Genomic DNA, 24,410 nt, shown 5'->3' on the forward strand with positions numbered 1-24,410 from the left:
GATCAGCTCAAACATTCCCGTTGAGGTGCTGCAGTGGTTTGCTATTCTTGCAATTCATTTTACAAAACAAGTTCCAGATTGAGCTCTGCTTCCATGTATTCTCTCTCCATGGAAATTATGTCCTTTTTCTCATTTCAAATTAGGTGAAGTACAATGAAATCCTTATTTTACATATTTATTAACAAGGCTTTCATCCCTGTGGTATTGTAACTACCCTCACTACTTTATGCAAAGACATTACACTGAAAACTCACAAACCTTCAGGAAGTGTATGTGGTCACTCTTTTTCAAGCATTACTGCTCCTGTCTGTGTTATTCTTGCATGTTGCTCCACCAGCCCTTATCTCCTGCCCTCCCTTTCCAGATGCTTTTGATGGCACTGATTATTATTTTTTTTTAATTCTAAAATAAATCACATTATGGGCCTCGTGCCAAGTTCAAGTCTCATTGGATACCCATTGTTGGAAAATTGGTGAGTGAAGAAAGGATGTGACTGTGCTGTCTGGCACGTGGAGGGTTAAGGGAATTTTTAGCCTCCCAAAAAGTATTTGGTCAGGTACTCAGGTGCTGGAAATTTTCTTAGCAACATCAGTCACCTAGGAACATGATCATCTGCTGTTCTGGGGTAGAGATTACAGGGCTTAATGATTAGCTTCTATAAGCTGCAGCTGATGCCAGACTCTACCCCCTTTACACCTAATTAGCCTCATTAATGAGCTCTTCTGCTCTCCACAGAGAGGGCTTCCTCCTCGGAATAGGAGGCAAAAATACTTCACCCAGGTAGATGTGCTGAAGCCTTTAATTATTGCCCACACCTGCACGGGTTGTGTGTCTGACAGCAATCCTGCCTCCCCAAAACTGGCTGTGTGCAGTGACCACAGGGCGGAGCATTAACCCTTCAGCACCTTAGGAACTGGCTCTAAGCTTTGAAAGGATTTATGGAGGGTGGAAAGACAAGCAGTGGAAAATGCAATGCTCAATAGAGTTGGAGGTGAGGATTTGTATGTGACGAAAATTTTGCAAAAAGTTTGGAGTATTTTGTTTAATCCTGAAAAATGAGCTTAAATTGCTATTGAATGTGAAGTGTTGCACTAGCAGAACTAAGCACACTGTTAGGCAAGTTTCATTCTTTAAATGAGCAGCTCCTGCATTTGGGGTGATGTAATTTTGTGCTGCTAAAATGGAAACATGGAAACATTACTTGTAGTAATCAATGGAGCAGGCAGTAACTGAGCTAATGAAGTGTTCAGGGTGACTCTGAGCTATAGCAATTATTGGTCAGTATTTACTACGTTCTAGAGTTTAAACTTGTTGAAGTTTGGGAACTCGTATTTTATCGTTGAGGAGTTGAGTTGGTGCATTTTGGTCAGCTCTGTTCCCTTGAAGGTGCTCCTGGCAGGATGCTGAGCTAATGGGGACTGAAGCCTTAGAGCTAAACAGGAGTTTGGAGCAGAAAACATGTATTTGTGCAGCTGAAAATCACAAAGACACTGAAAATAGGGTCTCAAAGCTGTGAGGTCACTGCAATAAGAGACATCATTATTAACAATTCTTATGAGTGTGTAGGGAAAGTTTTACTTTATTACTAATTAGAACAGCTTCAAACCTCCCCAGCCAAGATGGAATCGTTCACCGTGTGAATCACAGAAATTCCTGTGCATTTTTCCAAGACTGCAGCTTGAATTGACTGCCAAAATGAAGCATCAAAATGAGTGTTTTTTCAAATATTTGGGTAATGTTTTGTCAATTGTCAGTGCTCCTCACGAGCACGCCATGGATGTGACTGACGTCAGTGTGGGCTCTCTGGATGAAGTGCTGGCAGGTTCGGCTCCGTTGCCTCGGTGAAAGCAGGAGGTTCCAGAGCAGCTGAGAAGCACTTGTACAAGGTGAAGCTGATCTCTGAGGGCAGTGGGTGTGGAGGGGGCAGAGCTGGCGAGGCTCTGCCATCTGCTCCCTGTGAGAACACGAGGCCGTGCAGCCGGACCCTGCCCTGCCCTTCCAGCTCCGAGCGCTCCCGCGCTGGTCTCCACAACAGCTCCAGGGCCGGGGAGCTGCTGCTCCCAGCCAGCTGCTCCCCTGCACAGGGCTCTGGTTAGGTGGCATTTCCCCCTCATAGGGGAGTTGGGGAATTCCACATGGTTTCCATGTTGGAAATGTGTAGCAATGGAATGGGAGTTGGAGGAGTCACGTGGCCAAACCCAACACAGTCCCACGTGCTGCAGAGCTTGGCGTCAGGGTTTGCAGGAACACACAACAATTCCCCTTGGCTCCTTTGTCCTTCATTGAGCAAAACCTGTGGGGCAAGTGGGGAAAGGAACAATCTGATTCTCTTTCCATCCTCACACTGGATGCAACTTTCTGTTTGTGAACATACCAGGGAGGCACTGGGGGACTGAGGCAGATCACAGATCTTGCACTGAATGTTTGGGTTTCTATCTTTATTTCTGAAAGGATTTGAATCAAAACTGCAAGGTGTGAGGTGTTGCAGAGGATAGCCTTGTCGTATACACCTTGCACAAAACCATATTTTCATCATATTAACTTGGATGAATCATGGGAGCTTCATTGGTTTAGGTCAGTTTTGGCTTTTTACATGTATCTAAGAAATCAAAAGAAAGCAAAATATTAGCATATGTGATCTTTAGGCATGTTGATCATTCATAAATCTTGGCCAATGACTTATCACTTTTGCAGAATATTATTTCCTATTTTAACAAAATAGTTTGTGTTCTATTGAGTTTTAATAAATGAAACAAAAATAGCAATACTTGTAGGTTGTTTTTCCAAGCACACTTTTATATTTTGTCATAGTATAAAATAACTCATATAAAGAATTGCCCTGTAATTTTTCTCCTTTTCTGTATTGGCACTAATGTTCCACAATAGCTAAACTAGAAAAGGGCCCCTGGATTGGCAGCTGCTTTGCATGCTGCACGTCCCGGCCTCGCCGGGAGCACTGCTCATGGGATGATTGCAGAGCCAGGCCTGAAATTACCTCGCCAGCTAATGATAAAATCGCATGCGGGCCACAGGGGTTTTTGTGGAATAAATATAAGAGTGGAACAATATCCAGTACACATTATACCAGTAATTTAAAGCATATTCAGGACAAAGAGAGAGTTCCCAGTGCAGGCAGCATCATAGAGATTTGCTGTATCTGATAAAGATTAGGTTTCTCAGCTCATAATACCATACTATTACTTTTCTTTTGTTAGTCTTTCAACACCTACACTCCTGCATTGACACAATATCAAGTAGGAAGAGGAAGAATAGCCTTGTATTTAAGGGACTGAGCAGGGATTAAAGAAATTTCGGTTCTTTTCCCTGGCTCTGCCAGAGACTTTTGTGACCGTGTACAAGTTACTTATTATTTTCATGCCTCTATTCTTGATCTGTGAAATGGTGATTTTTTTTCTCTTTCCCCCAAGCTCTTTCTTGCTGGCTCCTTTGCACTTCATGTGCCAGGCTTGTTGCTGAAGTTCCAGCTCCGGGGCTGTAGCAGTTGCTTAGGGATAGGAAGCGTCTGGCTGATGGAGGGGAGGAAATCAGGGCAGGCAGTGGCTGGAATTAGCCACAGAAACACTTGGAAAGCTGCCTGGCTCCATTACAGTGAAGTACTTCCATTATTTGTGAATGTGAGTGTGTCATTTTCCTGATGTAAGATGAAAATGTCAGGTGTCCTGATAAACTAACAGGCTTTGAAAGGAGAAGCAAAGCCATTGCTGTGGGGTGTAAGTTCTTCCCAGTTACACATTTTTTGCAGTTTCATCTTTCATTTGAAGTCGGTTTTGTCCAAATTTGGTCAGATTCTGTAATGGTGTTGGATATTCCCATCTGAAATAACGTGTAAACAGGTGATGTTGAACTTTCACTGAATCCATCAGTATCTGAACTGGTTTTCTTACAATGTTTTAATGCAAATAAATCTTATTCTGCATTTTTTCTACAGAAGTTTCATAGTAATTTTAACACACCTAAATTCTTTTGGTCTGAAGGATTTTTGGATGTTGTGGAATTGATTACAGCTTAATGGTGCATTGCATTAGAATAATACCTGTATTACTAGAGTTCTGAAAGAAGCAGAGGCCACAGAATTCTAATTACAGTGTTAAAAAGGTTTTGATGAAGTCTGAATAGCTGCATGTCATAATTTCACTTTTAGAGTTGAGTTGTGTGTTTAAATTGCTTCATCCTCATTGGCAGCCTACTGATAAATATTGATGATCTCCTCAGTGCTGTAGGAACAGATCTGTGTCCTTGCTGGGGACACTTTGCATTTCTTTGGGGTTTGATCAGGAATGTGTTTGTTGATGGGACATTTGGAAGGGATGTCGATGTGATTGATGTGATTGGCATCAGGGAGTCACCTGACTCACAGCCACTCCCTTTTAGTTCTCCTTCAGTGATATTCTTACAAGTTCTTACAGGATCACCTGCTATCAGATCACATGCAGGGGAATGACAGCTGTTTAGAAATACCAACTCACCAGCAACTGCAAGGGTGGAGAATTCAGAGAAATGGCCCATTTTTTTGGTGCTGTATATAGGGATATTCACTCTTGCTGTGTCTCTACCAGAGGCTGTGTATTGTGGTGAGGAACAGGAAAAACTGTCTGAAATGGGGCTGGAATGGAAATGGGCACTTAGGTGAGACAGTGAGTGTTTGGGCAGTGCAGTGTGCAGGAGCAAATACATGGATTTGAAATGCTTTTTAAGATTACACTTGGCAATAGTGATTTATCAGAACTGGTAGTGTCTTTTTGAGCAGAGTCTGAATGTAGTTTTCTTTAGAAGACGTGTGGTCAAATCTGTGAGCACATGATTTCTTTGTTCCTGAGCAGCATCTTGAGGAGCTAATAAAGCTCTGGTATCATTTGCTTAATGCAGAGGGTTTCTGGATTCCCTTATGACTGAGGTGGATGCAGAGAGCTCTCCGGTGCTGAACATCCAGACGAGCCAATGTCCCATCAGGCAGCTGCCACCCATTTCAGGTTTCCTTTGTGGAATGCTGCTGGCTGGCTGGTGATCCTCCTTCAGCTGTGATGGGCCAGTCCTCCCATGGCACTGCAGTCCCAGCTCTGGAAAGGCTGTGGAGCCTTTGGTTGCTGGTGTACCTGAGACTGATACATGGATCCAGAGCAGTAGGGTCATCCTCCTGGCTTGGTTTCATTGTAAGTCTGGATGGAATTAAGGCTGATGAGTCCTAGAACATCCCTGCAGGCTTTCCTTTGTCATTCACCACTTTGAGCACAGGACGTGGTTATTTGCACACCCAGTGCTCCAAGAACCCCTTGCACGCCCATGGGTTTGCTGGTTCTTTGGGGTTGCTGTGGTGCAGTGACACTGGACTTACAGCTTGTACCCTGTCACATTGGCATCTTGTTCTGCACCTTTAAATTCCACCCACGTCTTTTAATTCTGTGGCTGATTTGCAGAGCAGCTCTAATGGTTTGTGTGTTTATTAGAGAGGCTTTGAAGGAGCACCTACGTGTATGAAGGCATGCACACAGCAGCTCATAATTCATTACCTGCACCACATGCTGCCCCTGATAATGCACAGAGATCATCTCTCTCTTCCACGGCACAACTTTGAGGATTGTCTAAACAAAGTCTTCAGCTTGGGGTTGTTGGGGTTGGTGATTTTTTCATTGGTTTTTTTTTTCCACATAATCAGGTTTTGTGAAACCTTTGCTCGTGTGAGGGACTCTCACTGCTGACCTAATTTGCCCCATCTTTGCCCCCTGTCTTTATTACCTGGCTGTTCTCTGCAGCACTCCCCTGCTGCCCTCCCAGCTGCACTCCTGCAGGAGTGGGAGTACTCACATTCCCATGAGTTACCTTGGCTCCTGCCTCTTTCCAGAAGCATCCTTTGTGTTTGCCTCTGTCCCCCTCCATGTCCTTCTCTCATCAGAGCTGTCTTCTCTCCCACATATTTTTAGTCCTTTATATTCACTCTGAAAGTTCCTGCCATAACCACCGAGCTGAGGAAAAGTGATTTCCTTGAAAGACGAGGGATCATGGTGAAGTTTTTCACAGTGGACTTAATCAAAATCAGGCCTTTTTCTTTCAATTTGTGTTGTGGCTTCCTAAAATATAACAGCAGGTTTCCTGAAACTCCAGAAGAGTCTGAAATAAGTCCTGGACTTCTTTTGTTTTCCACTTGCTGCCTTAAGTAGTCTTGAACATTATTTTAGAATGTAACACAATTCCAATTTAAAAATAGGTCTGGCAACAGATCAGATGTGGGCTGGAACTTCTCAGCTTTTTAAGGGGTCATGAGATAGCAGCAGTGCCCTGATGAACTTCATTATGCCAGATGAATATAAAATATTCATATAAAGGGAGATTTGCAAAGGCATAAAAAAGACACCTATTTTTTCAATGCATCTGGGAGTCTTAAATCTTAGTCTCATATTTAAAGATACTTCTCTCGTGTTAAGATGGCAGATTAAATGTGTAAATTTGTGTATTAAGAATAATTTTGTTATCCAGTCTTGAAATCTGCTGGAATGGTCTGTAATATTACATTATATAGATCCAATCAAGTTGTATTGTGCACACGTTTAGAGGCTTTGCAGTGCCACGTTTTAGCCTCTGTTTGGCATTTACAGTTGGAGAGGGGATTAATGGATATTTAAGGTGTTGATGAACCAAGGCCTAAATTCTAATTGTTAGAGCCAACAAGTTTAGGAGTTGATGGGTTTATCAGAACAAGTTGTTTTACATGTGAGCAAGACCATAAATTCCACAACATATCTGCAGTTCCACAGGTGTCCCCTCGTGTGTGATGCCATTTGCCAGTAAAAGCAGAGCTGATTAGCTTTATAATGTACAGTTACCTCACTAAATGTGTCAGGGAATGCCTGTGGTGCAGGCTGTGTTTGTAGTGCAGCGGGCTGGGGCTGGAGCAGCGTGCCCACCCCGGGAGGTCAGCGGGGCTGGCAGCACTAATGCCCACCCGGGGAGGTCAGCGGGGCTGGCAGCACTAATGCCCACCCCGGGAGGTCAGCGGGGCTGGCAGCACTAATGCCCACCCCGGGAGGTCAGCGGGGCTGGCAGCACTAATGCCCACCCGGGGAGGTCAGCGGGGCTGGCAGCACTAATGCCCACCCCGGGAGGTCAGCGGGGCTGGCAGCACTAATGCCCACCCGGGGAGGTCAGCGGGGCTGGCAGCACTAATGCCCACCCGGGGAGGTCAGCGGGGCTGGCAGCACTAATGCCCACCCCGGGAGGTCAGCGGGGCTGGCAGCACTAATGCCCACCCCGGGAGGTCAGCGGGGCTGGCAGCACTAATGCCCACCCCGGGAGGTCAGCGGGGCTGGCAGCACTAATGCCCACCCCGGGAGGTCAGCGGGGCTGGCAGCACTAATGCCCACCCCGGGAGGTCAGCGGGGCTGGCAGCACTAATGCCCACCCTGGAGGTCAGCGGGGCTGGCAGCACTAATGCCCACCCCGGGAGGTCAGCGGGGCTGGCAGCACTAATGCCCTGGGGGCTGCACAGCTCACGCCTCACCTGGAGCATTACAGTTCCTCTGTCAGCTCGCAGCAGTTGAGCCCCAATTGTCTCTTAAGAAGTCAAAAGGTCTAATCAACCTAATGAACAAACTCAGTCATTAGTACTTTGGGAAGGAAGTGTGTTAGCACTCCGATGGTGCCCCAGCTGCAGTGGGGGTGTTGTGGGAGCAGAGCATGGAAATTCAGTGGCCCATGGAAAGGTGACAGACACTCTCCTAAAGGAGTGATTTCTTCCCTCTTTGAATGAGCCCTATCCTGTGCCTAGAAACTTGCAACTGATCCTTTTCCTCAGTCATTTTAATGGCCTTGTCCTGACTTTACACAGCCAGTGATAAATGAGATTGGTAATTTAAAGCTTTCCAAAATGGAATGATACCACCCTTTTAAAGGGGGTGCTTTAAGATTTCTTCCTATCTAATCTTAATTTTGAATATTCAACAGATGAAGAGTCCAAATGTATTTTAGTATGAGTATGAAAAAGCCTCCATATTAATTATACATCAGTATAATTTAGTCATTCTTTGTTACTTTCTTATTTTTAATTCAATAAATATAATTGCTTGCTCTGTTATGTATTTGTAGATGTGTGGAGGAAATTTGTGCCCTTATGGCAGATGCACAGCAGATTTCAGCATTACCATAACTCATTAAAATCGTATAAAAGTAGAGCTGCAAAACAATTTCTGTCTTCTGCCAACAAGATTGTGAAAAAGGGAAATTCCACTCATTCAATATGAGTGGAATCTTTCAGGACTGGAGAGAACAGAGTGGACATTCCTGACCTGCTCTTGCTGGGTCTGCTGAGGCAGATCAGCAGAACAGACAAAATTCAGGTGACTGTGTGTCATATTTTGGGGACAGTAAGTAAAATCACCATTTTGGATGATGAAAGTTCTTCACCAGCAATATGTGCATAAAGCCATTGTGGTTTATTTGGATAATACACCATTCGCCCATTTCCAGTGGTTCAGTCCCGTGGCTGGAACCTGGCAATAAAGTCCAGTTCCCTGGGTGTTTGGAGGGGCCTGTTTGGGTTCCCGGTGTGTTCTGGAGGGAAGGGGTGAGGTGGGGGCAGTGGGTGGCCGTGGCTCAGTCAGAGCTGTTGCAGTGTGGTGCTGTGCCCTCTGCAGGGGGAGCCCATCACGTTCTGTGAGGAGGCCTTCGTGTCCCACCGCTCCGCCGTCATGAGGCAGTTCCTGCAGAACGCCATCCAGCTCCAGCTCTTCAAGCAGGTACTGCCTCCTCTGCCCTGCTGCAGGCTCTCTGACAGTCCAAGGTGGGGGGGAGGGCTGTTTCTATATTCCTTGATCTGTCAGCCACAGAAGGAAGAAAAATGGTGTAGTGCAGCACCACAGTTCTTTCCTGCTGGCTTCTCTCAAACCCAGTGAGGAGGCTTTATGTGTTGGAAGAGGTGTATGGATTTTGCCACTGAAGGGGTCTGAGCACACCTAGACCCAACCTGTCTGCTGTAAACTTGGTACAGAAAGCACATTACTGTAAAACATGGCATTAGTGCTTGGGGGCAGCTGAAAACATGGCTGTGTAGCCACACATTGCTGGTTTGTAGGGACACAGCACACCTTGGGCAGTGGGAAACATCTGGCCAGCTTTGGTGGTGTTCTCACTCTATCTCGAGTCCCTGCCCTATATAAACACGGAGGTTATTGCAGCTGATGCAGGAGGGAGTCTTTCTGGAAAGCTGAGGAATGGGGTGGATGATGTGTTTGTGCTCTCCTTTGGGGTGGGTGATGTTTGTGCTCTCCTTTGGGGTGGGTGATGTTTGTGCTCTCCTTTGGGGTGGGTGATGTTTGTGCTCTCCTTTGGGGTGGGTGATGTTTGTGCTCTCCTTTCACCTGCTGCAGTTCATCGATGGGCGCCTGGACCTGCTGAACTCCGGGGAGGGCTTCAGTGATGTGTTCGAGGAGGAGATCAACGCGGGGGAATACGCAGGTAGGAAATGGGCTGTTAAGGGAATTTGGGACACTGCTGTTGACCCACCCACTGTGGGCCATCAGGAGGTAATTGGTCACTGCTGTTGGTAAATAACTGAGGCTCAGTGATCCTGGTAGCCTGAAGTGTCTTAAATTGTTGTTCTTTCCTCTGTCAAGAACTTAGAATAATGTATTATAGTTTGAATAAAGCTTGTTCAGTCTTAGAAAACCTCAGCTTTACCACTTGAATAAAGTACAACTAAAAGAGTCCTTGCAGTGGAGAAAAACCCTTGGCTTTACTCAGAACCACCTCATATTTCTTAGTGATCTTTAAAAAATCCCAGTGTTCTCAAATGTCTGAGACAACACAGAAAATAGAAAAGTGTAAATCTCTCCTCAGTATTTTGTTGTTGTGTCTCCCTGAAAGAGAAGTCTGGGTGTCCTGTTCTGTCCCTGCTCCCAGAACCACTGAGTGCCAGCACTTCACGTTCTGAGCTTGTTTCCTGTTGCAGAGAGTTAATTTGTTTGTTTGTGTCTGTGATTCTCTCCAGGTAGCGACAAACTGTACCACCAGTGGCTCTCCACAGTGAGGGTAAGGACACGATCCTTCCAGCAGACACCTCAGTTCTCCTTGGCCATCGTGCAGCTCTGAGGGAAACACTGTCACACCGAAAATTCTGGATAAAGCTCAAGGGTGTGAAGTGTTGAATGGGGGCACCACTGTTTGGGGTGGGGTTTGCATCTCTGGTTATTGCCAAATTATAAATGTGCCAAATGTATCAATTAAAAGTGTAAATACTTTTAGAGAATAATAAGTTGTTGTAGAGGATATTAAAAGCTGCTTTCAATGCCTAAAATGTGGTGTATTGAAAAGTAAAATATTTCAGGTTTATGGGTATGAGTCAATAGAAAAGATTGTTTGGATTTTTTCTGACAGAACCGAGTGTTGCAGCACTCCATCTACTCCTGTCCTGCTTGTGAATGGAATTATATTCCTTACACAAAGTGCTGGGCTCAGTATAATCTTGATGAGTTTGAATTACACATATTTTGTAGCAGTAATTTTTAAAAATTCCATTGTATGGTTAGGTAGGTAAATAAATATACATACATATATATATAAAAATACATAGGATGACAGGTAATTTTAACATTATAAGAAAGGGTAATGCCTGAGAGTGAATATAAAAACTAGTGTGATTAAATTCAACAGTTTATAATTTTTGTTGAAGATTAATTGTCATGAAGTAACAAAGGTAGTAAATCTTAAAGCTGCTTGCATCTGATTGCACATAATCAAACCTGATCTCTGGAAGTATAAGTTTGCACTGAAAGTAGAAAATCTAAAATTAGCCAAGGTTTTCTTGCTTGGCTCTTGCTGTCCAGCAGTGTCGGTGTGTGGAAGGGCTACAAAGCCCTGACCAGACAAACAGGTGATTCTGGCTGATGCATTACTGCCTCATTACTTTGATTATATTCACCACATGCAATTCAGCTTTTCTAGAATTAGTGTTTATGACTGTAGTTAGGTTTCATTTTCCCTCAGTTTATCCCTTTACCAACTACTTGGATCTTAAAAAGGCGGTGTGTGTGTGATAAACAGGACTGTGAGATGAGGGAAAGGAAAATGGCAACACAGAAAAGATCTTGTACAGGCTTTCCTGAAAGGGAATTTCCTACCCCAGACATTTGTTAAGATACTTTTGCCTTCAACTTGTTTAGGATTTTAGTGGAGTGAGCAGGACCCCTGAGGGTTTGTGAGACAAGCTGTGAGAGGAGGGCTCTTGGGAGGCACTGACACCTTTTCCTCAGGGAACTGCTGGATTGAACAGAGTTGGGAAGAACCAGAGAAACACTCAGGTGTTTTTACTTGTGTCTTTTGCTTTAGTTTTGCCACTGGAATGCTCAGCTCTGCTAATAAGCACAGTTAATGCTTGGTTACTTTACAAATGGTGGATTTTGGGTCGCTGTTTGCTTTAAAGAGCTTTGATAACATTTCTTCTCTTGTTACTGTGATTATAGAAAGGAAGTGGAGCCATTTTAAACACAGTAAAGACCAAGGCTAACCCTGCCATGAAGACTGTCTATAAGTTTGTAAGTATTGAGTACTGGCTTACTACTGAGATAAGAGTCTAATTACGATTCTGGTTTAACCTTCCCAATGAGACTCAACACTTACATGCATTTTTATTGGACTCACAAAATTACTTAAAATACACATTCATCTAAATTTCAGATTGAAATGGAAAAGTCATTTTGAAATGCAAAGGAGAATGGAAACTTGTGATTTCTTTTGAAAGTATAGATGATAAATTCTATTTATTACTCCGAACTCTTTCTGGGAAATGGTGCCTGTGTGCTCTGCTAAGCAGCTCTACCATCTCATCATTGCTCTGTTGGAAATCATTGTTACCTCAGGTTTCCCTGCTTGCACTTCATCGAAAGAAGGGAATCCTCTCATTTTCCAAATCGTTTCCATCTTTTCTAAATGTCAATTAATTTTCCCCAGAGATTTCTTATACCTGCTCATTTAGACTCCAGCTTACTGAGTTATTCTTTCAATGGCAATGTTTTCAGTCCTGTTAACAAACAGCTGGTGTGTTGCTGTGCTGTCGTGTGTGGCTGCCAGCTCCACTCTGCAAGATCAAACAATGGAGAAACAACTGAGCATTTCTTATGTGCTCAATTTTAGGAAATAATGCTACATAAATCATCGAGATAACTAGCCAGACTTTGGTTTTCTCCTGCCTTCCTGCAGCCTGAGAAAGATGAGTAGGATGAGAATGGCTCTACTAAACTGGCATCCAGAGCACTGCAAGGGGAGGGTTTGCAGGCTCACTGCTGATATTGGAGAATATGAGTTTATAGCAAAGAAAAATACTTAGAGGGGAACACTGATGCTGTGGAATGCAAAAAGATGAAAGATGTGTATGCATCAAAACAGGGAAACAAAATTTTTGCAGCAGGGGTGGGTTTTATTTGTTTGGGGTCTTTTTAGCTTTCTGTTTGTTTTAATGTGTTTTCAGTATCCTGTTATATTTTTTGTTGCCATCTTTAGTAGCCAAAATCAAACTTAGTCACCACTGGAAATAGAAGGGGATTTTAACTTAAATTAATTTTTCATGCAGGCAAAAGATCATGCGAAAATGGGAATAAAAGAAGTGAAAAACCGCTTGAAGCAAAAGGTACTTGAAGTCCTTATTCCAAATGTATAAGCAGCACGTCTGAAATGCTTAGCCACTGAAAGCACGATGTGATCAATAGGAAGCTGTTTGATACAGTGTTGTTAGCACACTTCAAAATGCATTACCAGCTGTCCCGGATTTTTCCCAGTTATAAATATTCACAGACAAAAAAAAATTGTCTTCAAGTACATTAAGGCTCTGACTTCAACCCACAAAAGCCAGAAAATGCAGTGTTGTGTTTGGAGAGGGCCCACTCCTGCCCCTCGTGCTGGGGCACTGTGCCAGGGAGTGCAGGAGAGCCGGGACTCTTCCCTGCAGCCGGGCAGGGAACTCTGTGCTCGCTGGGGTTCTTCTTACAGTGATCAGTCAGCAAACACCGTGTCCTGTCTGTCTGCCACTGGCAAGGGGGGTCCTGTGTGTCAGGAGAGTCTCCTGCAGAGTTCAGACAGAAGGAGTTGATAGATTTGGGGTTCATTTCCAATTGGAATTACCCCAGGAAAAAGTACTGACACTGTTGTTTTCCAAATCCCTGTTTGTTTGTTTGTTTGTAAAGAGCACAATTCCAAAAATGCTCAGTTGTGTTTGAAGGATGTGTTATCCAATCCTTATTGCTCCTTTTAAGCCAGAAGTTGCCACTCACCTTATGAATGGGTGGGTAATTCTGTTTATTCTGTGGATGAGAGTCCTGTGGGGAGACAGGACAGCTGACTTGCTGAGAGCATTCGGACAGTTTTATTCCATTTGCTGCATGATAGTTTGGGTGGGTTTAATCTGTGCTATCTCTGTGAATTCCCCTCTCCCTTTCTAGCCCCCCATGTTGGGGCAGGGCTGCAGGTGCCCTGCTGGCACAGCCACCAATGCCCCTGAGCCCCCCTGCTCCTGCCCAGGGATTGCTGTGCGGGCTCGAGCAGGAGTCACCTCTGGGTGCACTGCAGCTGCTGCTCCTCTCAATATTCCAGCACATTGCTGGAGAGTCTGGAGCAAGAGAAAGTTGCTTCAGATGCTTTTAATGCCATTTGATTTTATTGCACTACATTATGTGCAACCACTTTAGGTATAATTTGAGAATAATAGAAACATGAAGCAGTTTTCTTGTATATGCTTTTTTTTTTTTATGTCATTCCATGTGTTTCGTTTCTGGACATAACCTTCATGAATAATAAAATGTTTGGCCTTCTCCTGTGCATTTCTGAAGCAGTTGGAGCTGTGTAACAGGACCAGATTTTTTCCTGTATTTTAAATGCTAATAGAACTGTGTGCTGTTGTGTGACATTTGTGTGCGAGGCTGAGCAAAGCCTCATTCGGTCAGTGCTTTGTTTTATTAAGGTTGTTGTCCTCCTGGTCTGTCAAGCCACTGGCTTCCTTTTAAAAAACACACAGAACATTTACAACTAAATGGCCCGGTTTTGTTTCACCTTCCTTATTATGTGGTGTTCCTGTAAGTGAGGTGGTGAGACATGATTGTTCAATGTAGGCTTTCACAAGAGCTTAAAAGATTGCTGTGAGTAGTTGGCACACACTGCTCTACCTCCCCTTCCTTCATTATTCTGTCCTTTTCTATCCCATCCTCTTCTCCATGTGAATGCACCAGCAAGGTAACTCTAAAATTAGGGATTGCTCTCTTGAAAGTGATAAAAATAGCAAAAATTGTTTTGGTCACCCTCATTTTTAATCTAAATGTCTGTGCTGCTCCATTATGGGTCTATTATGCACAAGTCTGTTAAAGCATCCTCCCCAATTTTCATCTGAGAACATGGTATTCCTCATGTGTTTACTTACTGGCATGTGCAAGTGTTAACTGTTTGACATTCTGGCATCATTAAGTACTTCATTTTTGCCAAATTTGGGATGCTAGTCTTTCATCTTCTAAGGGTAACCTAAGGTTATTTTTAAACTGAACTTACTATCCACTGCATTTTAACATGCTATTTTCCATTATTAATACAGAAAGTATGCAGGCCCCTGGTAAGGAAAAGTCAAATATAAACATCCCTTTTCCAGTTTTCACTGCCAAATCTGAGCAGCTTCTGTACAAGATAGAATTTAAAAATGCAATAAAGCTGGAGGTCTGCTTCCTCCAACTCTGCATAGCAATGGTGACCTCTTAAATATAATCAAGAGCCCATTTTGCCCTTGGTCTGCTCCAGTGTTGGGTTTGAATTGCAAATGAGGAATGCAGGATTGACCTGTTGAGAGGTCACTGTGGTGTGTGTAAGGTCCTTCTTTAATATGATAGTGGAGATTGAATGGGGCTCCATTTCCATCCCTTGTTCATTTGTGGTGCAGTATTTCAAAGCAACAGAAATCGGTTTCAGAGGATTCTTATGAGTGAGAGCAAATAATTGTTAATAGATACAGCCTGGTAGCTTTATTTTATATCTGATACAGTTCTTTTTTCTTTTTTTTTTTTCTTTTTTTTTTTCTTTTTCTTCCCCCCCCCTTTTTTTTTTTTTTGGCAAAGGCTGCCTTTTTCCATCTCACAAATGGACCGTGGTGGTCGAGTCCCTCCGTTAGTGGCTCATTTGAAGCTTAACTACATAGAATTAGGAAGAAGGAGGAATATGAATGGTACCATCCTCAACTTTCAGCCAGGAGAATGGAACTTACTGAGGGCTCTGGCTAAGACAATTTCTATAAATGGTTGGGCACTTGGCATTACTGTATTCGACATTATTTTAGTCATAGAGCCCTGTGTGGCTCTGGCTAAGGGCTGGTATTGTAGGAACAGCTCATGTAGAGCTTTACAGAGCAACCTGCACCAGGACAGTGCCTCTCCACGTTCAGAATGGGGTTTGCTCCTCTAGAGCCAGCATTTGCAGTGTTTGTAAAAGTCCTCTGGAAAAATTGCTGATGCATATTTAAACAGAATATCCCTTTCTCTGAAATTTCTCCTTTAAAATAAATAGGTAGGAAAGATCTCACCTGAATAGACAGTTGTTGGGGGAAGCACTTCTCGTGGAGGTGTCCAGGAGATCATTTTGGAGTGTGATAGATCACTGTCATTCTTTTTTTCTGCTAATCTGTAAAATATCTTCTTTCCTCAGACAAAAGATGGTTTTGGTTTTAATAATATCCTTAATTCTGTTAAAAGTCACTGAAACATTGCTAGATTTTTGTATTCCTGGAGAATTTGTTCCAGTAATGAGTAACTTTCACCTTCCATTTTTTCCCAGTTTTTGGGAGGGAGAGATCTCATGGTTTTTGTTGTTATCCTGAATAACATGTATGATTTAAGCTACTTCAGGAATGTCTTGCTGGCTTATACCAATCAGGTGCCAATCCCAGGTCTGCCAGTGGGCTGAAGGACTGTTGTTTCCTTTCCAGTTGTAGAAGTTCCAGATGCTTTGACATTTCATAATTTTTATGCTATTGGGAGCCCTTATTTGGGGCATTTAATATCATGTTTCACTGTTTGTGTAACTCAAACATAACCCAGCTGTCCATCCCTTGGTTGGAGCCCCCGCTCTGGCCCCTCTGCAGGGCTGGGCACAGCCCTTCCCAGAGCAGGTCGGGTGCCAGGGCTTGGGCAGCTCTGGGGCTTGAGGCACGTTTCATATGGCTCCACTTGCACAGAAATGGGGGAATAAAGCTTGTGTGTGATGTCATTGCAGTCTGTGGTGCTGCCATGGGTTCTGTGAGTCCAGAACTGAGCAGACCCCTTGGTGGCTTGTTGGGAGCTGCAGGATGAGTTTGACAGACACATTTCTTGTCATTGCATTGTTTTGGGGCTCTTTGTTACTAATTCTGTGGACTTTGCTGTACTTTTTAAAGACAAGGTGCCATTGTGGAGCCAGAGGGCGGGGGGAGGAAAAAGTTTTTCTCTCCAGTTTGACCTTAGCAAGTTGTTAATTCCCCACGATCCTTATGCTCATATTGGGGAACCACTGCTCTACCAGCTGGATCTAAAGAGGGGTCTCAGCTTCTCTGTGGAGCAGACAAAGCCCCTTAGAAAGTCCATCGAGCTTTTTGTTTCATTTGACCTAAACACATTAGGTCAGTGTGTGTCCAAAGGCACCGTTTCTAATTGGCCATCAGCCCACACGGCTCATTATTGTACCTGCGCGCGCCGGGGCCCGGCCGGGCCGGAGGTCAGCAATCAAAGCTGCCGGTGTCAGCAGCCACCCTTAGGTCGGCCCTGCCGAGCCCCAGCCTGTGCAGCCTCCTCTCGATATTTACCCGCCATTATTTCCCTGGCATTGTTGCAGAGATGTAAAGCTTTGGGCCCCACTGCGCTGCGGACTCTGTCTCAACTCACTTTCAAACTCTTTGCTCCTTGTCTGATTCCCGGTGTCTGCGGGCCTTTGTCTTGTTCAAAACCCGTGTTACGTACCCCGTGCCTGCACTTGCCAGGTCCTCTAACCTAGGCTGGTGGGTCACCTCACTTCTGGAGAAGAGGACTGATGTCAAAGCAAACACAAAAGCCTTCTGTGAGGCAGCAGTTGGTGCTGTACGCTCTCCTGGAGGCACATTCAGTCCACACAGGCTCAAAGATGAAATGAAAGCTAACTAAGCTCCGAGTTCCATCTCTCCTTGCCACTTCCACCAGTAATTGTTCTGCTATGGCTAATTCTGTGCAGTACGTAAATGGAATTACTGTGTTCATTTAGCTTTACAAAAAGCAGAATACCCTGTTCCTGGGCTTCTGTTGAATTTGCTGCTAAAATAGCAAATCTGAGCTATGGTTTTTTCCTCCACGTGCATTTCCTGGCTTTTGCGTGTTCAGATCAGACATTTTGTTGACTGTCCCTGTTTGCACCACTGGCACTGGGAGGAGAGAGGGGTTGTGTACAAGCTCTGATGACCGAACTGCAATGACATGTTTTATTCTAATGATGTTTTCTTTTCTGTACTTTGGTGTTTTTTCTCCCCTGACATCCAAATTGTTAGTCAGCATTCTCCTCTAGTGTGTCCTTTGTGCACCTTGCCCTCACTCAAGAGTGTTCCTGGCCATGCTATTCACCTTTTCCTACCACGCAGGACATTGCTGAGAACGGGTGCTCGGCCGCGCCAGAGGAGTCCCTGCCCAGGACAGCACCCTCACCACTGGGGGAGAAGAAGGACCCTAAATTAAGAGAGGACAGAAGACCAATCACAGTACATTTTGGGCAGGTAGGTCTCAGTGTCAGGTCTCTTTAAATTGTGTGACTCAGCAAAACCAGTTCAGAGAAAAATCCCAGTAACGAAGATGCCAATTGTTTCATTATTTCCACTCGCTCAATTATGGTATCATAGCTTTAGTTCTGCTGCATCTGTTTAAATGAGAGTCCAAAACCTGATTTTTCTGGGGTTTCTTGATTCCTTTTGTTCATACGATGATTTTGAGGAAAATAAATTCGAAGCGAATGGGGGGTGAAGCATAATTATTAAAGCAATTTTATAAACTATTTTGTGGTTCTTTCAGCTTGCAAAGAGCTACAGCCCTCAGGACTGAGGGTGTAGATTTTAAAATGTCCTCTGTTATCTTGCCAGATCATTAGTGTCAATATGGAAGATCCAACTATTAAAGCATTTGAACAGTCTCTGAAAATTAAATGCGATGAACTAAGATGGAAAAATCAATTAATAGCTTGTTAGTGTACTCTGTATTCGGTATTGACAGCTGAGCTGTTCACATTAGTTACTCGTGTAATGTTTCTTTTGATATGTCTGCAAAACAGTGAGTTTGTGTGGGGTTTTTAAGAGCTAGTTATTTAGAAAATGTTGTAGTTTCTGTGATTTTCATGGAAAAACATACAGTATTTATTATCAGTTTGCCAGTGTTCCCCTATTAAGTGTAGCCTGACTCAAAAAATAACATGATTTGTGTTTAGAGTTCTCTTTTCTTTTCCTGTATCTATTCTTTGCACTGTTCTGATCAGAAAACAGGAAGGAATAGCTGATTTCTTCTAAGGAAGCAAAGTGTAATTTGCAAGCAGTTGTAAAACAACATTATAAATTGGGATTTTTAGAGAAATACCTATGAATAGAAACCAGTGGCCACACTGACTGTTCAGGCATTAGGGCTACATGAGATGATCAGTGCTCAGAGCAGTGTTGTCTGTATCATTTTAGAAATAGATTTATTTCTTTCGGAACTTTCACCACTGTGCTAAATGTAAGTTCTTGAAGACTTTTTGTAAGGCAGATTCTCTTCCAATTAAGTATTTGCAGTAGTGATTTATTTTTCCCTTACTTTCTGTGCCAATACAGTTGAGAGGAATTGGGGCTACTGGAGGAATGCAGCCATCTAGCTCCAGCAGGGACATGTTACATTTCATTTGAAGCAGTCAGAAATCAGATAATATTACAATTTATTTTCAGTTTTTCTTTTAGATTTTTATGAGGGATGGCTGGTTCAAACATTTTGGTAGATTAATGAAATATATATTTGAGTGGTAAGTGCAAATTTAAATTCATGAGGTTTCCTAACAGTCACTTTCAAATTTTTTAATGATCCCTTTCTGTGTGTCAAAAGAAACACACATCAGCTCTGCCGGCCCCTGGCTGTGGTGAGAGGCTCGCTGGCCAAATGCTTATTGCTGTCATTGCATTGAGTGTTGGGCTCCCCAAACTGATGTGACTTAGCAGCTGTAGGGCTCTCCCCCTCCCAGCCTTTGTCCTGGCTCGGCTCTGCTCTTCCGGCAGCCCGGAGCCAAACGAAAATGCAACCCCACTTCCATTGGAAAGGAAAAGATGTTCGGGTTTATGAAATATAGATTAAGGCTTTGGGGAGGAAAAAAAAGCAGCAGCATTTACTGGTTAAATGGGAGATGGCTTCTACCTCGTGATTAAAGGCAGCGATTTCAGTGTCACTTGTAACGCTGCCTGGAATGCAGAAGGTGGGAACAATTAAAGAGCCGCCAGCGTCGGCGCTGGGGCTGTTTGTGCGCTCGCAGCCCGGCGAGGCGCAGGATGAAAGCTGCCTGCCCATTGTCCCCGGGATGAAAGCTGCCGGGCCATTGTCCCCGCTGCCGGGCCATTGTCCCCGCTGCCGGGCCATTGTCCCCGCCGCCGGGCCATTGTCCCCGCCGCCGGGCCGTGCCGGGCTGGCACGGGCGCTGGAGATGCGGCAGCGGGTCAGCCCGGCCGGCGGAGCGGGGACAGCTCCGCGCCCGCCGCGCCTCTAATTGAGACGTGCTGTCAAAGTGACAAACACATTTGCATACACTCGATTTATTTTCCTCGGAAAGGTCTGCGGGCTGCTGTTGGTTGAACATTCTTAATCAGCTCGCTGTAAGTGAGCCGGCAGCGAGCTGTCCTGTGCTGGGGGCTTCTCTTCATTACATGACAGATTAGCTAAAGGGGGATGGGCTGGGGAGCCAGCAGCAACCTTTAATTTTAACTCATTATCTCTCACCCTATAGTGAGTGGCTTTCCAGCCTTTCCAAACACAGTTGTGTGTCTGCAGTTGTGAGGCTACAAAAAATATCAGTAAAATATGTTGAAATGCCTTTGGAGGCACAGCACCTCAGCTGATGGTGCACCAAAATTTAGTGGTAATTATCTGGGTGAGATCCCCCAGCTCGTGGCTCATCCTGGCATCCTTGGAGAGCCTTCTTTATCATGGAATTGTTTTAATAGTGCTCTCTGTAATACTCAGGCATTGTGAGGAAGCTCTCCTTGATGGTGAAAAGAAGGATTTTAGCCAGATAGCCTGGGGCAGTGCCCTAAAGATTTAAACAAAGTGTTCTTAGTAAGACACCAGGAGACCAAGTGGGAGGGTGGGACCACAGCTTTTCTTTGGTGTGCCTTTATGTGCTTTTTGGTTTCCCCAGGGTGTTCCTTTCCTGTTGACTCTTGGATCAACCAAACACAGGGCTGTCACCACGGACTCCAGGGCAATCCAACTGTACTCAACAAGTAGCAGGAACTGCACAGACCACTCAAGGTTTAATGAGGGGGGAGAACAGGGAACAATTTTCAAGGCAAGGACAAGATTCAAATGAATAGTTCGTAGTACTGAATAGTGCTCTCTATTTTGGGGAAAAGTAAGGTTAATTGTTATGGAAGACCCAATGCTACAGAAAACATCCCTTGTGGTGCTGGGTCGATGGTTGGACTTCATGGTCTTGAAGGTCTTTTCTAACCTTAATGATTCCATAAATGTCTTATTACTTGCTTTCTTCTAGTTTTTGTCATAAAAACTGGCCAAGATGTACTTAGAGCATCGGAGCACATGGTGCACATTCAGCTGCCAGGGCTGTCCTTGGGATCCTTCCCAGTGTGCCAGGCAGGGCAGGCACTGGGCAGAGGGACACTCTAACACAGGTGATGTTTCCTCGTTTCCACACCTCGCTCCAGCTCTTTAGGTAGAGTGCACACGTCTGCCTGGGTTGTCTTTGAGCTGTTTGGAGAATAAACACGACACAGAGGCTGTGACTGTTCTGAACACGTGCCCTGTCAAACAAGCAGCTGTTGGGGCTCCTCTGGCAGGACCCACAGGATCACACAGGATGTGCCCAGTCTTCCCACCAGTCTGTGAGAGGGTGTGTGAGCACATGGGGGGAGCCCCAGGGCTTTAAAAACAAACCTACACTTAGGAACGTTCTCCCTCTGGAGCCTTTCCACAGTCAGGAGCACGACTGATCTAGTAAAATTAAACCAGCAAATGATAGGCTGCCAGAAACATCACTTGTTGGGAAAGGGAATCATTTCATTAGAAGCAAGTGATCCTGCCAGTTCTGTGCAGTTCTCTAATTGTGTCTGTTATAATTGGAATGTCTTTTGTCAGCCTAGCAGTGTTTGTGTTTATGTTTCTGTGGCTTGTTTTTATTTACCAGCAAATAGGATATTTTATTCCATTTTTACACCAAAAGGTAAAGCTTAACAACATACAAAAGACTCTTGAAGTATGTCTTTGGTGAAGAGATTCAGTCCTGTTCCACTCTTGATGCAAACTACAGAGAGTCAGTGCTCTGGGGGTAATGTAGATAACTATGAAACAAAAGGAAAGTACTCTCATGTACTAAAGCAGCTTTAGTCTAACTGTGGAAAGGCTTCTCCAGCTTCTCTTCCCACCTGATCCTGACTGCTGTTAAACTTTTGCAGGCCATAACATGGAAACTGCCATCTTCTTGGCTGTTTTGGTCCCATTTGCTGTAAATGAACATGTTCATTTTTCCTGTTCACGATCTGCACTTGGACACACAGAGCAAACAGCTCTGCTTTGCAGGGCAGGGCTCTTCTTCCAGGAGATTAAATGGCATTAAGAGGTCAGGGGGAAGATGGGAGAACAGCAGCCAGCTACATTCCAGGAATGCAGCACTGGATGGCTGAGGCCAGAGGCAGCAGAGGAGGGATTATCTGCGGGGTAAAAGGGATGAAGCAGGGAAGGGAGGAAGGCTCCCTTGCCAGACCCTGTGACTCCCTTCACACCCAGGTGCATCGGAACAATAGCAGATTCCCCTGGATCACAGCAGGCATTGTGTGCCACTGAGGTAGAAACCAAAGGGGAAAGGGGAAAACAAGTTCATTTGCTAATATTCATGCAACTGTGTGCTCTGGCTGCAGAGCAGCCTCCTCTCCTGGCCACTCAGGGCTGCTTGGGCAATAGTGGGGCCTTCCTTAGGAACAGGAGCCTCCCTTCCCCTCTGCCCACAGATGAGCAGTGTGGGCTCCCTGTTCCTTTCTGTGCAGCCACGTGGAGTTTCCTCCCTCTCTCCATTTGGTTCTTTATGGATTTAGCAAAAGTATAAGCCTAGTTCTTTAAAATTTTTTTGTCTACAGAAAGCATATCTTCTACCCTCGTTTCTTCCCACTCCTTTCTTCGACTGTTCCTTTCAGGAGGGAATTCAGTTGCTCAGTAAGAGTCACCTTGCAAGAAAGGCACATGGTGTGGTCCAGAAGCACTGGTCCACCTAATGTCTGCTTGAGGCCACTCAGATGTCACATCAGGTTCCTGGGGGACAGTGTTCTTAGGCAGGGGAGTGAAAACAGTGTCAGTGGACGAGACAATAATGCATTGGATTGAACTCTGCTGTGGGCAGAAATGGCGATCCTGGGGCAGGAGGGTGCAGAGCCTGCCCAGGGGCTCCTGCCTCTCCTGCTCCCTCTGCCCAGGGCTTTCTAAGGAGCCCCCCAGCGCTGTGTTCTCCTCAGTGCTGCAGCCGTGCATGGCCCCGGGCTGGGCAGGAATTCGTGCTTTGCAGCGGCCCCAGCCCTGCACCCAGCAGGTGTGTTCATCCACAGAAAAGCACATTCTAGACTATGGCTTTTCCAACTGTCTTGGTACTTCAGGCACTGCCTAAACAGGGATGTTCAGAATAAATGTACTGCCCTGGGTACACTGTGTCAGCTGCTGGAACACTGGATGTGTGCAGGGAACACTGCTGGAGCGACCTCCCAGGGCTCTGTGACAAGGGATAGCAGCTGTAACATGTCTGCAGCTTCCTTGTTAGTCCTGTTATGCTGAGGAACCCGTAAATATCTTGTAGAGAATATCTTGGTCCATCACTGCTGGCATGTGGAAGAAGAGTTGTGCTTTATAAATAATACATGCATATAAAATAAATACATCAGTACATGCAAGGCTAACCAAATCACCTAGATTGACAACTGAGGAGAGCTCGGAGTGTCTTATGGGTGACTTGCTTTTCTACCAATGTAGATCAGCATCCAGAAGCTTCTTATGTATTACTTATGAAGCTGATACATGCAGTTAGGCCAGAACTGTCTGAACTGACCTCTGGGCCACTGGATTAAACCTGAAGATTAAAGGGAGAGAGTATGAGAAACATATGATGGTTGTACCCGCTGACCCTGCTGTGGCTGCGGGCTGGGCCAGGCTGTCGGCCCTGCCCAGAGCTGGGCTGGTGGCACAGTCACAGAGCTGGCAGTGCCATGTGCAGGCAGGGCAGCCAGGTCCCCTGGGGGTGAGGGCAGTGTCCCCCAGCCAGGCAGCCCCAGGGAGCGAGGAAGCTGAGCCAGGCAGAGAGTCATCCTGTTTAGAGAACTGATAAATGAGAGACCATCTCTTCTTTTGTCGGTTTTTATTCTGTGCAAGTATTCTGCTTGCTAGAGAGGAATAGCTGTTAGGAGATAATAAGGAATATGTCCATTTTCCAACATTTTAAATCATGTGGGTTGCATGATCTCTTTCATTCGAATTCCAGCATCAGGCCCACGGAAAGCCAGTGTAAAGCTGACAAAATGACCAGTTAAAAAAGAAAACACGCACAAACAATGTGGCTTTTTTCTTTATATTTCATATTGCGTTGCTGGATTTTCCAGTATTTTAAATGAAAAATATATGTAGTTAGTTCCATGTTGACAATGTCCTTGAGGATTTGACAGTGAGATTTTCCAGCAGTTGCTCTTCGTTAGAATCCTGGTGGTGTTTAATAAGGCAGCCAAACTGCTGGCACCTCGGGCTCGTGTTTGTTCTCCAGGGCTCGGGGCTGCTGCAGTAAGCACATCGACCAGGGCTGATCATTACAAGGGCGTACGCCACCAGGAATAAAAATGTCACACGTTCTCCCATCTCACAGCGGTACAAAATGTCAGTCCTGTCAAACAGACATTGCAGGTAGCTCTGAGCAGTCGGTACAAATTGGGAAGCCGAATATTCCCCCAGCTTTCTGATATTCTTCATCTGAAGCAGAAGAAAAACAGTTGTTAACCTATTAGCTGTGATTTTAAACTCTGCTGAGGTAGTAGATGGATAGGCTTTAACACAGGGATAAATATATTCCGTGGGTCTGGGATTTTTTGCAATGTCTCTCCGTCCATGGATGTTGAGAAACAGACAGAGTGAAAACAAGCCACAGCAAAATGAGCCTCATTTTGGTAGAAGTCATTTGAG

General features: G+C 44.8%; 1 protein-coding gene across 6 annotated transcripts in view; it reads left to right on the plus strand.

Annotated features, from left to right (window-relative positions):
* The window catches only part of DENND1A (DENN domain containing 1A), a 152,995-nt gene that overhangs the window by 110,944 nt on the left and 17,641 nt on the right, over positions 1–24,410 (plus strand). For all 6 annotated transcript variants that reach the window (XM_064676561.1, XM_064676563.1, XM_064676562.1 and 3 more), the window contains 6 exons: positions 8,646–8,747; positions 9,378–9,465; positions 9,998–10,038; positions 11,469–11,540; positions 12,575–12,631; positions 17,609–17,740. In XM_064676561.1, coding sequence (XP_064532631.1) covers positions 8,646–8,747; positions 9,378–9,465; positions 9,998–10,038; positions 11,469–11,540; positions 12,575–12,631; positions 17,609–17,740 — 492 coding nt within the window. The remainder of the gene's footprint in view (positions 1–8,645; positions 8,748–9,377; positions 9,466–9,997; positions 10,039–11,468; positions 11,541–12,574; positions 12,632–17,608; positions 17,741–24,410) is intronic.

Source organism: Pseudopipra pipra, chromosome 20, assembly GCF_036250125.1.
Source record: "Pseudopipra pipra isolate bDixPip1 chromosome 20, bDixPip1.hap1, whole genome shotgun sequence".
In the NCBI taxonomy this organism is placed as follows: Eukaryota; Metazoa; Chordata; class Aves; order Passeriformes; family Pipridae; genus Pseudopipra; species Pseudopipra pipra.